At 55.1% G+C, this 15,146-nt stretch overlaps 1 protein-coding gene across 1 annotated transcript; it reads left to right on the top strand.

Moving 5' to 3' along the window:
- The first annotated feature begins 1,147 nt into the window (after window positions 1-1,147).
- On the top strand, window positions 1,148-1,852 carry LOC145940205 (uncharacterized). The gene has a single exon (XM_083045119.1). The coding sequence runs from the start codon at window positions 1,148-1,150 to the stop codon at window positions 1,850-1,852; it is 705 nt and encodes a 234-aa protein (XP_082901245.1).
- Window positions 1,853-15,146: the final 13,294 nt, after the last annotated feature.

Raw genomic sequence — 15,146 nt, 5'->3', positions numbered from 1 at the left:
ACGTCCGAGTGGCCCGGGGAGACCCACTCCAGGGACGCCGGGACGAGGGCGAACCCTCCAACCGGCACCCTGAAGTGTCTTCGTCGCCGGGCCCTGCCTCGGAATATGTCCGAGCGGCCCCGGCGAAGGGCCGCCTACCCCCACCGGCTTGCGGGCGATAAACCCACGGGGGAGCCGGGCCCCGTGTCTCTCAGGCTTGAGAGACTTCCCCAGTATGTGGAAGACATTTCACATACTGGGGAAATGGCGTACAGCAACATGCCGTACATGTACAGCTATACAAGCCATACTGGACGCTCTTAGCACCCATCTCTCCAGCGAGATGGGTGAGCCCACTCACCACGACAAGGTGGCGTCCATCGAGTGGGAACTGGCCATAAGCCTGAAGGAGGCCTTTGCGGGAAGAGAGAAGGTGAGGGTGGACCGACCCACAAAGATGGCGGAGCTCCGCCTTCGTGGACTGGAAGAGTCCATAACTCTCCTGGAGATAGCTACTGCTGTGGCTAGAACCGGGGGATGTGAGGTAAAGGAGGTAAAGGTGGGGGACGTTCAAATGTCCCCCGGCGGGGTCAGTACGGCCTGGATAAGGTGCCCTCTCTCCACGGCGAATAAGATCGTGGCCGCGGGGAGAATACGGATGGGCCGTAGTTGGGGTGCAGCTGCTGGAGAATAGGCCCCTCCAATGCTTCAAATGTTTGGAGGGAGGCCACGTCCGGCAGTGGTGTCCAAATATAGTAGATAGGAGCCGGCAGTGTTACCGCTGCGGCTCCGAGGGACATGAAGCGAAGGCCTGCAGGGAGAAGGTCCGGTATGCCGCGACAAGAACCTCCCTGCGGGTCACCGCTCCGGGGGCAAAGCGTGCCCCTTGGCACAGAAAGGGACGAGAGGGGTGGCTCTCAATCTGCTGAGCAGGAGAACTGAACCTGCTCCTCAAATGGCAGCAGGAGAGGAGGCGAGGAGACTCGCCTCCTCCTCCAGCAACAGAGCCCTCACCCCCCTCCTTGCTGAAAGAAGGCGGAAGAGGAAGGAAACCTCCCAGGAATGGGAGGAGAAAAAAGGAGGAAGATAAGGGAGAACATTGAGGGCAGGGACTCCGCCTCCGAAATGGAGGCGGAGAGAGAAACGGAAGTTGAGATTGACGAGGACGATGACTTGTAAAATCGTCCAAGTCAATCTCAACCATTTGGGAAAGGCGCAAGACCTTCTGGACCAGAAATTGGCCCAGGAAAATTGTGGATTGGGGATCCTCTCGGAGCCGTATAAGACCCGAAAGGACCCCAGATATGCGGTCAGCCTTGACGGCCTTGCGGCTGTTATCTGGAGAGGCGCTCCGAATTCCCCTCCCATTGTACCGCACACCAGAGGGAGGGGATTCGTTGTGGTACTTTGGGGGCCCATCGTGGTGGTGTCGGTGTACCTTTCACCCAATCTGCCGCACGAGGAATTCGTGCGGAGACTGTGGAGGGTGGGCCGACTCACCAGAAGACTCTCTCCAAGTCCAGTAATTGTTGCGAGTGACTTCAACGCCAAATCGGGCGTTTGGTGGTCCCCGCGGCAGGACAAGAGGGGGTCTACAGTTCTGGGATGGGCGGCGGACTTCGGTCTCGGAGTCATAAATAGAGGCACACTGAACACGTGCGTCAGGATGCGGGGGGGCTCCATAGTCGATCTGACTTGGGCTAACCCCCTTGCATCCAGACTTATCAGCGAGTGGAGGGTAGCGGCGGGGGAGGAAACGCTCTCAGACCATGAGTACGTGGAGTTCTCCGTCGCTGCCATCCCTAGGGAGACCGTGGCCCGCCGTCGGGACAGAGTCCCACCAGAAACGATGGGTCCTCAAGAAACTGGATAGTGACGCCCTCATGACGTCGATCCACTGTGCCCTCATGACCAGGGAGGGCACAGTGGATGAGGGTTTAGACGGCAAGCTCCGCTGGATGCTGGGCACCATGGAGGCCGCATGTGAGGCCTCCATGCCCAGATCCAAGTTCCGGCCACCAAAACGAGCCTATTGGTGGTCGGAACAATTAGCAGAACTGCGGAGGAGGTTGATTCGTGCGAAAAGGCGGGCCAACCGATACCGCAACCGAGACGGGCAGTAGGAAGCATGGGCAGAGTACAGGTCCCTCAGGGACGAACTCCGTAAGAAGATACGGGCGGCGAAGGCGAAATCATGGGGAGAGTTGCTCTCCTCTCTTGACAAGGATCTATGGGGACGCCCCTACAGGATGGTGCTGGGAAAGCTGAAACAGGTGGCGTCCCCAGTCATAGAAATGATGGATCCCCTCTTCGTCCGGCGGGTCATCGATACCCTGTTTCCAGTAATGGAGGGCGGGGTCGATGACCCAATCCCAGAAAGGGAAAGCGATTGGGACGAGGAAGAAAACCACGTCACGAGAGGAGAGCTGAGGGACGTCGTCAGGAAAATCAAGAGCGCAAAAGCGCCCGGACTTGACGGCGTCCCGGGAAGAGTATGGCGCCTCGCCCATGGAGAAGCCTATGTAGAAATGAGGGACCTGTACAATGCCTGTTTACGGGAAGGAAAGTTCCCCCTAATTTGGAAGAGGGCCAATATAGTCCTTCCAAAAGAGGGCAAATCGCAGGACCAGCCTTCCGCGTACCGGCCGATATGTCTACTGGACGAGGCGGGCAAAATTTTGGAGAGGATAATATGCGGCCGCCTCGTCCGGCCGCACCTGACCCGGGAGGGTCCGGATCTAAATAAAGACCAGTACGGGTTCGGGTTGGGCGCTCCACGATTGATGCAATCAAAAGGGTGCGCTCAATTTCGGAGTCCGTCTTGGAGGGGGGCGGGGTGTTGTTGGCTGTATCATTGGATATTTCCAATGCCTTCACACCCTGCCCTGGCGACGGGTAGGGGTGGCGCTGGAACATCACCGAGTGCCTACCTGATCGCCATGATCCGCGACTACTTCCGGGAAAGGAAGATCACGTATTACGACCGGGACGCGGAAAGGACTGAGAGACAAATGTCCTGTGGTGTTCCACAGGGATCCGTATTGGGTCCGCTCCTGTGGAACATCACATACGACGTGGTCCTGCGGACTGCCCTCCCCTCCGGCTGCAATGTCATTTGCTATGCAGATGACACGCTGATATTAGCCGGAGGGAGAAACTGGGGGGAAGCCGTCGCGAGAGCTAATCTCGCGACGGCGCGTGTGGTGAACACGATCAGGGTGGTGGAGCTCATCGGGGTGCCCGCTACTTTTATACGGGCTCAAGATGGCGCCCCATAAAACGGAGGCAACATTCTTCCATAATGGGAAACATGGGGCGCCACCGAGAGCCCGTATAAAAGTAGCGGGCACCCCGATCCAAGTGGGGACCCAGTTAAAGTATCTGGGTCTCCACCTCGACAGCCGATGGACGTTCGGCGAGCACTTCCGCCAGATCTCCCCCAGGGTAGAAAGGGCGGCCATAGCTCTTGGTCGCCTTCTACCGAACTTGGGGAGGCCTTCGGAAAATGTTCGCCGATTCTACACCGGTACCGTGCACGCCATGCTGCTGTACGGTGCCCCCGTTTGGGCGGAAAAGGTTATAGCCACCCGACGTTTACGGGATGCCTTACGGCAGCTACAGCGTCGGGTGACGAACCGCATTTGTAGGGGGTACCGTACGGTAAGCTGGACGGCGGTAGGGGTACTCTCCGGAGTGCCCCCTGTGGAACTCCTTGCCCGCATGTACGCGAAAGTGTACAGTCGGGTACGGGAGCTTCAGCGGGCAGGAGTTCTGCTAACAGACGGTATCCGGCGTACTGTAAGGGGGCAAGCTCGACGAGTCCTCATCGAAAGATGGCGGGGCCTGCTGGAAGATCCTAACATGCCCGGCCAGAGGACCGTCGAGGCAATAAGACCCCATCTCGTCCATTGGCTGGACCGGGCTCGGGGTGGAGTGACGTTCAGGATGACCCAGGTATTCACCGGCCACGGCTGTTTCGGTGAATACCTGGGTCGAATCGGGAAAGAAAGAACCAAAGTGTGCTGGTACTGTGATCATATATACGATACGGCCCAGCACACCTTGGTGGAGTGCCCGGCATGGGCTGGGGAGAGGGAGGAATAAAAGGTAGTGGTTGGCAGGGACTTGTCCCTGCCAACCCTGGTTGGAAAGATGTTGGAGGAGGAAACGGGATGGAAGGCAGTCTCCTTCTGCGAGGTAGTAATGTCGCAGAAGGAGGAAACGGAGAGAAGGAGAGAGGTGAGTTGGAGAAGGGCGAGGGGTTCGCCCCTCGTGGGTGGGGGTCGGGGGGCGCGGCCCTGCCATCCCCGCGTCAACAATCGACGCGGGATGAGGTCTCCGGGGTGGAGCGCTGGACGCTTAAGTCCGGCGTTCTACCCCCGGAGACCTCGCGGGAGGAATAAGGGTGGTTTCGCGTGACCTGGTCACGGGAAGCCACCCGAACCTCGAGGAGAGCCCCCTGGCCGACGGTCGAATCCGCTAACCCTTTGGGGGCGGAGGGAAACACGGCCGGGGGCGGGGGGCCGGGGCTCGAGCGGGAACACTCGAGCCCCGACCCCGCCCCCCCATCTTCAATGGGAGGGTGTGATGTGGAGCCGGTGTCCGCTCCGCATCACAAACGGGAAGGATCCGTACGATATCGGACGGGGAGAGGTCTCGGCCGCAAGGCCCCCGGAGAAGGCATGGCGGGGGGGGGGGGCGCGAGGACGGCATGGGATACCAGCATCTCTTGCGCCCCCCACCAACGCCCGAGAAGGACACCCATTGGGGTTTTAGTGCGGTAGGCTTGGGCCCCCCCTTTTTTTTGTCGATGGGAAATGCATTTACGCACACACACGGCCCCCTGAGGGAGGGATTGCTAGGTCCGAAGACCTACCGTGTGCAGTGCGGGAATCGTGGTCTGACCGGAAGGGCCAGACCCAATAATACTCGCTAAAAACCACCGGTAATCCCGTGCACTTTCGAGGGCCCACCCGGAACCGCTCTCGCATAACTTCGGGTGGGCCCCCATTCGCTGGCCCGTTGCCAGGCACATCCCCGGGGAGTGCATCGGAAGGGCACACTCCCCGTCCAATACCCCGTTTCCTCGATGTCGAGGAGACCTGGGGGAGTGGCAGGATTACTTGCCGACTCTCCCTTCGTCCCTGGGACGACGTGCAATGGGATCGGGAGTGGCTTGGGCCCCCTAGCCGAACCATTTGTGGCCCGGTTAGGGGGAACAAGCAGTCCCACATAACTCATGACCTCATCCCGGAGGCATGGGTAACTATAAAAAATTTCCCCAGCGCATAAAAAAAAATGGTAATTCGTAGAACTGACACAGGAACGCCACAAATCGCGGTTCCACGAGCCACCTAGGGGCAGTATCCAGTACTACTTTAGCTCTACATATGTTAGCTAGGATAGCAAACTTTCAGTTTGTTCGCGCTTCGGCTGAATATTCGATTCTCAGTCTCACTTCGAAATCTAGAGGCTGTTTGTTTTTCTTGACGCCCCACAGTGATCCCAAATCCGTAACCCTGGCCAAAATATGAAAGCGTTTTTCAATTTAAATGAAACTTGGTATACTAAGGTTTTTGAGGTCGCTGATTACGAATCAAAAGTCAAAATTACAAAAAACAAAATGGCGGGTATATGTATTAAAAAATAAAAATAAATCAGATCGAACAGAAATTGACATATTGGGGATATTGAGATCGCAAATTACGAATAAAAAATCAAAATTATAAAGAAACAAAATGGCAACTTTATTATGAAGGACATATATTAAGGATATATATTATACATATTAAAATAATATCAGTGATTTAACCGAAATTTAGTATTTAGTTTTTGATATTACTGCTTACAAATAAATAATAAATAAATAAAAAAAATATGAATAAATAAATATAAATAATGAAATTAATAATAAATAAATCATAAATAAATAAATAATAAAATTTAAATTACAAATATTAGTTAAAATTATAAAATTACAAAAATATCAGTAAAAATTACTTTAATATGCATAATAGGTGTGTTCATGCGGAGAATGGTGCGAGTTAGTTGCTCTTCACTCATTGTCATGGACTGGTGACGGATATATTTGAAAATGTTATCAGCAATATTCTTTTCTGTTACAGTTTGGTAAAGCCTCATCTCAAAGCACATCTTGCCATAGAAGCGTGCATCCTCAATTTTGAACTCGCGCTCCTTAGCGACAGCCACCATGGCGTCAGGCAGCAGGTACGTCCTCCTGCTGATCATTAACCTCTTGCACGGTAATGTGTTCTTTTTGTAAATAGTGAATTACTACACTCTTGGATGTGGGAGCCGGCCCCCGAGGAAAGAATCCGTGTATGGTGCGATGAGCCTGCTTGTCATACTCATGAATCCATTGGTCTCTCTCAGGGATTATTGACTTGTCTGATAGCAAGTCAGATATATCTACATGATAGTCAAAGTCAAGATCTTTTTCAAAGATCACAAATTGGAAATCCTCAGGATGCCAGGGCTGAGAGGGGCCGAGGACGGCCGCCGTCACTTTGACGTGCCCAGAAGGGCAATATAAAGGAGAAACGATCCGCCTAGCCCGCCAGGAGATAAACCTGGCGGAGCTGGGCGTCGAAAGGGTAAAAGTGAGGAGGGCCGTTACCGGTGCCCTAGTGTACGAAATACCGGGGACCGGTAAAGCGGACAAAGCGGACCTCTTTGCGGCAAGATTGCGAGAGGTCCTTAAGGACAGAGAGAAGGTCCGGGTCGCGCGCCCCGCCAAAAGGGCAGAACTTCGGGTGCGCGGCCTGGACGAGTCCGCCACCACGGAGGAGGTGGTGGCGGAAATCGCGAGGGTTGGAGGCTGCCCGGCCTCTGAAATAAAAACGGGTGGAATTAGATTCCCCCCAAAGGCCATAGGGACCCTGTGGGTCCACTGCCCACTTGCGGCGGCCAATAAGGTGGCCGCCGTAGGTAAACTGCAAGTGGACTGGGTCGTCGCCGTGGTGGAGCCCCTCAAAACAAGATCCCTCCAGTGCCACAAATGCCTGGAGCGGGGTCACGTCCAAGGTGCTTGCACCAGTGCGACTGATCGTAGGGGCACCTTTTTTTTTTTTTTTTGCGATCGGCGCGGGAGGAGGGAATGCATTGCTGCATATCCACGGGCCGGCCACATGGATTATGTGGGGCTCTCCCTCCATCTCGCGTGGTGCAATGCGAGACTTCATCGGGCATACCCACTAAAACCTCCCCCCGGGTGCAGATACACCCTCTACACCCTATGATGGTTGGGACCGCAGAACTGTTTTACACATGACTTTGCAGTTCCATCCAAGGTAGCGCTTGCTCAGCGCCCATCCTTCCGGCATCCACACTCCATTATCATACATCCGTACACACACATTACATACAATACACGCATACATTTACCTAAGACATATATACACGTATTTACATATTTCCCACAATTTGTTGAGTATTCACCCGTTATCCCTCCCTATATATTGGTCACATATATGCAGTCAAAAGATGACGTTGATTCGCACCATTTACAAATATGTACACAAAAATTACCCCTGTTGATACTGTGTCTCAATCATGATTGAGACCCTCCCTAATTTATTCCCTCAGACATCGGTAGCGACAACGATAGTTGCAACCGATGTTGTCTAGGTGTACTCCTATTTATTTGTGTGTCCAAGCTGTATATTCGGGACCTTCTCCTTGCTCTTCCTTATCATCTCCTTCTCGGGGGGTTTTGGGATTGCGAGCCTCCTCCGTTAGCAACTCGCAAACCTTGAGCTTGACGCTCGCGTTCACGCGTCTCCTTGGCGAGCATGACGTTTCGTGAGAACCGTCCAAACGCCTCCCAGGCCTCCTTTGACAAGAGGATGGCCCGCATCACCGCGGTCAGTGACAAGTCCCTACCGACGACATCTGTCAATGCTTCCCTGTCTACTGCCCAGGCCTCACAATCAGCGATTCGGCTGTATCCACAGCTGCAGTCTCGCAGTGTTCGCTCTGCGGGCTGTTCATTTTACCAATACGATGAAGGTAGTTCGCAAAGCACCCGTGGCCTGTTATTATTTGGGTCATGTGGAACCTCAGCCCCCCGTGTTTCTTCTCGAGCCATCCGTATAGGATTGGCAAGATAGCCTCTCTGACCCTGCCTCTGTGACCGGACTCGTAACACACACTGGAAGCATGCAAGACTCACCGATCAGACAGGTTGCTGCGCTTTCGCCTTTGTCGAGGTCGCCAGGTATTTTAACCTATTTAAATACCAAGGTTAGTGGTTGTTGTACGTCTCCAGTAACGTATCACGTGCCTCCTCTGCTTTACTAATCCTCCTTTTTTGTTTCAGGTCGCCGTTAGACAAGGTCAGCTAGGGTTCACCGCTCGCCGCCTCTGGATCATCCGTCGGGTCGTCAGAAAACAGGATCACGAATCACTCGCAGGGATTGATGGATTTTACATAGGTAAGTGATTAACACTATGTTCCAAATGACACTGAATTATATTTATTGAGATAGTATACACTATTCAATATTCGTTACGTCGTGTGCACAGAAACTCGCGTCACGAGTGTTGGTCGCGTTCGCGTTGGTTCGCGGAACTTGCCTTACCGTGTTTTTATTACGCGCGTGCGTTTCGACGGAGCTCTCGCGTGGTTTCGCGTGATTGACCTCGTGTGAGGTTATTCGGACATGCGATCGTTCAGGATTACAGTCATTCACTTATTCGCGTCGCGTCACGATACTTGTTCGGACGAGTTTGTTATACGCAGTGAGTTGACGTGTATATATATATCCGTTATTCGACTTGCGCAGGTTTTACGTCGTCGAGATCTGCAGCCGAAAGAGCTCTCGAGCTCTCCAGGCGTCGGTACTTATACTATGTCTCCCCACCATGTGTCCGTCAGCCAATCCGCGCGCGTAGCTGCAGCGCACCAATAGCGCGTCGGGCCTCTCGTAATGGTCCGCGCTCTAGACCCTGGCCCTCGCTTATTCAACTCGCTCGCTCGCTTCAGATAAATTACCAATTCACATATGTTATGCTATGCTTTTCATTTTCAGCGGATATTATGCTTTCTCTCGCGATTTAGGCTTCTATCCTTACGATGACTTTCGCGATCTGAATTACCCATGTGTGAATTGACTGAATTTATCTTTCTCGGATCTGTACAAGTGTCAAAATCTTTTTTTTTTACATTTTTCCTTTTCATATAATATAAATATTTCGATCGGGTCGAATCTTTTAACATAGAATAAAATAAAATAACTCGCCAACTATCGGCACGTAGCATCTGATATAATTCGTAAAATAAAAGTGAATCAGCTGTCCGATGCAATTGCGCTCTCCGCGTGAACTGGTTCTGCGCTGAAATAAAAATTATCGGTTCGCTGTCTGTCGGCTTGGAAGCGGGAATAAACATATAAAAGAAAAGTATTCCAATTAACCCTAGTCGTTTATTTGATATCTCGCCACTCGCGTCGGCTAGTTTTCGGCTACGATTATCATTTCTTCCAAACATCGTTTAATACTTTTTATATCTTACGCGTTATTTTATATACAACTTATTTACTAACTTAATGCTACTATGTACAATCTAGTCAGGCTAGTCGTTAGCCGTCGTCTCAATCCTGTGCTTCGGGTGATGGTCCTTGCGTCAGAATCGGCTTGGTCATTAGCCGTCGTCTCACTCCTGTGCATCGGGTGATGTTCCTTGCGTCGGAATCGGCTCAGTCGTGCTGCGAGCATCTGTCGGTCGCACCTCCAGATAGGTTTGGGTTTTCCAGGTGGATCATCCATTGCCTGTGCATCAAGAGTGTTTCCGCCTTCTTAATTTCGTTACCCTCCTCTGTTGTCCATTGGTCGTCATCCTTCAAGTCCGCTATTCTTTCAAAGGCTCTTTTTCGTGCCTTCGCTAAAAGGTGGATGGGCGGAATTCGCGCCAATACTGAGGCAGCCTCGATGGAAGTCGTCCTGTAGGCTGCGATTACCCTTAGGTTGGTAACCCGCATAAGGCGGTTGAGCTTGGGGATGTTTTTCCTCGCGGTGAGTGCCTCGCCCCAGATGGGAGCAGCGTAAAGTATCACCGAGAGGATTACATTGGCGTATAGCCGTCTCTTGGCCTCCTCAGGGCCTCGTAGATTAGGCATAAGCCTACCTAGGGACCTAGCCACCTTGGAAACTTTCTGTTCCATATAGTCGAGATGTTCGATGAATTTCATGCGGCTGTCGAGGATGACTCCCAAGTACTTCATCGAAGTAGTTGTCTTTATCTGTTCGCCACCCACCGACAGCACCGGGTAAATGTCCGGGTTTTTTGGTCCACCGTAGAAGATCACTGCCTCGGTTTTTTGTACCGAGACTTTGAGATCCATCCGCCTAATCCTATTGAGGACAAGAGCTATTTGTAGGTTGGCTCTCGCTTTGGCTTTTTCGACGCTGTCTGCAAACGCGAGCACCAAAGTGTCGTCCGCGTAGCAGATCAGTCGGCAACCTTCTTCGGTGCCTTCTTGCAAGACTCCGTCGTATCCAATGTTCCATAGATTCGTAGGGGCACCTGCTACAATTGTGGTGCACCAGGTCATAAGGCCAGTTGGTGCAACGAGGTGCCCCCTCTGCGCAGAGACCGGGCTCCCCTCGAACCACAGGGTGGGCAGCGATAGCTGCCACCCAAAAAAGAGTAAGAAGAGAGGAAAGGGCAGCAGCAACATCAGCAGCAGCAAAAACAAGGAGGTGAAGGAGAGGACGGCGCCGGGGGAGAAGAAAGAGGAGTCTTTCCCCCCTCCTCAGCCAGAAGGCGCCAACGGAGGAGCAAGAGCTCCCCAAGCCACAGCGAAAGCCAAGGACCAGGGGGCTTCGCAAAAGGGAAAAGGAGAGGAGAAGGCACCAGCCAGGGAAGCTCCGGCTCAAGAGCCGGAGCACCCCATGGAGGTGGTCATGGAGGAGGTCTAAACACCCTCGATAATGGCGGGAAAAATAGGTCTCCTTCAGACCAACCTGAATCACTGCGCCAGGGCGCAGGATCTTTACTTGCAAGCCCTGGCGGAGGAAAAATGTGGGATTGGAGTGGCGGCCAAGCCGTACCGCGTTCCGCCAAACCACCCTTGTTGGGCGGCGGACGCGGACGGTTCGGCCGCCATCACATTTAGAATGGAAACGGGCTCTCTCCCCTGCACCAAGATCGGTGGGGGGAGAGCTCATATAGCCGTCGAATGGGGCCCACTCTGGGTGGTAGCTTGCTATATCCCCCCACGAGTAGACTCTGCCCAGTTCGGGGATATCCTGGACGAGATATCGATGCTCGTCCAACGGAGACTCCCCGAACCTATCATCATGGCCGGGGATTTCAACACTAAGTCAATGCGTTGGGGTTCCCGGCGCACCGATCATCGGGGCAGGGTCCTGGAGGATTGGGCGGCGGTACTCGGCCTCTGTATACTAAACAGAGGCACGAGCAGCACCCTAGTCCGCCCGCAGGGGGAGTCCATCATTGATTTGACATGGGCTTCTCCCTCTGGGGCGGACCGAGTTAGTTACTGGCGGGTGATGGAGCAAGAGACCCTCTCTGATCACTTGTATATTCAGATGAGTGTCGACATCACCCGCCGGGGGTGCTGAACCGCCGCCAAGAGGAGGGGGATGCGCCACCCAAGAGGTGGGCCCTAAAGAAACTGGATCCGGACAAGCTGATGGCCATCGTACTCTTGGCGACCTGGCCTGGCACAGAAGTGCCACAGGAAGTGGATGGCCAGGTGGAATGGCTCGGGGACCTCATGGTTAAAGCATGTGATGCCGCCATGCCCCGGGCCAAACCCAGGCCGCGCAGAGCGGCGTACTGGTGGACCGAGGAGATTGCAAAACTGCGCAGATCCTCGGTCCAAGCCAGGCGCCGCTTCACACGAGCAAGGAGGCGCGGCCTCGTCGAGGCGACAGAGAAGGCGCTGGGGGCTTATCGCGAAGCCAGGAAAACCCTCAGCGCCGCCATTAGAAAGGCCAGGGCCCGAGCATGGAATGAGCAATTGCTCACCCTGGACTCAGACCCATGGGGGCGCCCATATAAGATTGTAATGAGCAAGATGAGACATTGGGCGCCCCCCGTGACGGAGTCGCAGGACCCCGAAGTCCTTGAGAACACCCTCTCCACGCTCTTTCCCAGAGCGGAGCGGGCTCCCGAGCTTTTTGATCGGGAGCCAGTGGAGTGGGAAGAGGACTTCGCGGTGACCAGCGACGAGATGGCCAGTATTACCAAGAGACTTCGGACCCGGAACAAAGCCCCGGAACCTGATGGTATACCCGGCCGGGTCTGGGTCCTGGCCTTGGCCCACTTGACGGATCCAGTTCGACGGTTATTTACAGACTGCCTGAGAGCAGGACGCTTCCCCCCAATCTAGGAGAGGGCCAATGTGGTCCTCATCCCAAAAGGAGGCAGACCGGCGGGCACTCCCTCTGCGTACAGGCCCATATGTTTGCTGGACGAGATCGGGAAGCTATTGGAACGCATAATAGCGACCCGACTCGTCCGGCATCTTGAGGAGGTAGGACCGAACCTCCACGAGGAACAGTTCGGATTCCGCGAGGGGCGATCAACAACGCGAGGATGCGATTCTTCGTGTCCGCTCCCTCGCGGAATCCGGTATGGAAGAGGTCAGGGTGTTGGCGGCAGTGTCGTTAGACATAACCAACGCTTTCAACACCCTGCCCTGGGAAAAAGTGAGGGACGCCCTGATATACCATGGCGTCCCTCAATATCTCGTGGAGGTTGTCAAGTCCTATTTCCAGAATAGGGGCCTGGGGTACCGTGACAAGAGCGGTACCCAACGGGAGAGGGAGATGCATTGCGGTGTCCCGCAGGGGTCCGTTCTGGGACCCCTCCTGTGGGACATCGCATATGACCGCATATTATGGACTATTGTCCCCCCGGCTGCAATGTCGTCTGCTACGCAGACGACACGCTATTGCTAGCTGGGGGAGAAGACTGGGGGGAAGCTATCAGGATGGCGAACCTCGCGGTGTCAGGTCGTGCGATCCATACGGAACATGGGCCTAAGGGTGGCTCCCAAGAAGACGGAGGCCATCTTCTTTCACGATGGCCTCCATTGGAGACCACCAATGGCCCATATCAGGGTAGATGACATCCCCGTCCGACTGGAGAACAGTATGAAGTACTTGGGTGTCCAGTTGGACGGGAAATGGAGCTTCATCGACCACACGGATCGTCTGGCCGTGAAACTGGATAGGGTGGCAGCGGCCCTTAGTCGGCTGCTGCCAAACTTAGGAGGATCAGACGATCGTGTGCGCCGCCTTTACGCAAACACCGTCAATGCGGTGGCCCTTTACGGGGCAGCGGTGTGGGCGGGCGAGGCGGTGGCCACGAGGCGCATAAGAGATACCCTTCAAAGGGTCCAGCGCCGAGTGGCCAACCGCGTCGTCCGCGGCTACCGGACGGTGTCGCATGTGGCGGCCTCGGTGTTGGCGAGTCTTCCGCCCATGGAGCTTGTTGCTCGTGCACACCAAAGGGTGCACGAGCGAGTTAAGGAGCTCCGTGGGCTCGAAGTACCCGTCACAGACAGAGTCCGAGGTGTCGTGAGGCTCCTAGCCCGACGACAAATGGTGGAGGAATGGAAGGAGTACTTAACCTCCATTCCTCCCACCAGATCTGGGGATAGGGTCGTCGGGGCCGTGGGGCCTGTCCTAGAAGAGAGGATGGACAGGCCTCGCGGATGCAAGATGTCGTTCCACATGACACAGGTGCTCACCGGACACGGGTGCCTCGGTGAGTACCTGTGTCGGATCGGGAGGGAGAGCACGACTGCGTGCCACCACTGCGAGGAAGAGGAGGACACGGCGCAGCACACGCTGGAACATTGCCCAGCGTGGGCAGAAGAGCGCCGTGTCCTAACGGACGTGATAGGGGAGGACCTCTCGCTCCCGGCCGTCGTTAAACAGATGGTCGGGAGCGAGGAGAACTGGAAGGCGGTCGTCTTCTTCTGCAACAAGGTAATGTTGCAGAAGGAGACGGCCGAGAGGGAGAGGGAGTGACGGGGGAGGCGGAGATGACGCGCCCTCACCCCCTAATCCCGAGGAGTGGGACGATCCTACCTGGTTGCCTGGGCGAGGAAGGGGCCTTCGCCGAGGCGGAGACCAAGGAAGGGTCAGGCCCTATAGAAGAAGGACGCTAACTTTCCCCCTTACATAGAAGGGGGGAGGGAAGTGGACGGGGGTTCGAGCGGGAGACTCGAACCCTCGTCCTGCCCCCGGGAGGATACACCAACTCCCTCCCGAGAGGGGGTGGCGTGGAGGTGTGGACCCTCCGCGCCGCAACTAGAGAAGAGCTCCTCTCTCAAAAAGAGGGTTTTTACGCCGGCTGGTTTTACGGGGGCCGACGTTTATCGGCGTATGCGCGAGCTGCAGCTCGACGGCGAGATCGTCACGGATCGTGTCCGGCAAGTCTTAAAGGTCCATCACCGACGCGTCCTCATCGACCGTTGGATCGGCAGCCTGGAAGATCCAGGGCTGCCGGGTCAAAGGACTGTCGGGGCCTTCTTGCCCTGTCTGAGACAATGGCTGGACAGGACGAGTAAGGGGATGACATTCCGGATGGCTTAAGTGCTCACCAATCACAGATGCTTTGGTGCGTATCTGGATCGAATCCAAAAGGAGCGCATGACTCGGTGTCACCACTGCAGTCATGAGCGGGATGACGCCCAACACACGCTGGCAGACTGTCCAGCGTGACCTGGGGAAAGGGAGGAGCTCGTGGCTGCGGTGGGGGAAGACCTCTCCTTGCCGGCCGTGGTGGCGGCGGCGGTCGGCGAGAACGAAAATAACAAATGGGGGGCGTTCTCCTCCTGTGAGAGAGTCATCTCGCAGGAGGAGGCTGAAAGAGAAAGGGTGAGACGGAGGAGGCGGGGAAGACTCGCTCTCTCCCCTGAATCCCGGAAAGAGAATGAGGACCCCTCCTGGCTACCTGGGCGAAGAAATCGCCGTGGTGGGGGCCAGGGAAGGGTCGGGCCCCGTCCCACGCCAGACAATACTGGAGTGGGATGAGGTTGGCGGGGGGCCGGGACTCCTTCCCCGACGACCTCGCGGGAGGGATAAGGGAGGCAGTCTTGGACGTAAACTCCAAGACAGCCGCTCGAACCTCGAAGGAGGGCCCCTTTGGCTGATGATCGAACCCGTAC

Source organism: Prenolepis imparis, unplaced genomic scaffold, assembly GCF_030444845.1.
Source record: "Prenolepis imparis isolate NDT839.2.m4 unplaced genomic scaffold, iyPreImpa1.0 SCAF_9, whole genome shotgun sequence".
NCBI lineage: Eukaryota > Metazoa > Arthropoda > Insecta > Hymenoptera > Formicidae > Prenolepis > Prenolepis imparis.
Note: the sequence above shows the minus strand (reverse complement) of the source record. Positions and strands in the feature narration are given on the sequence as shown.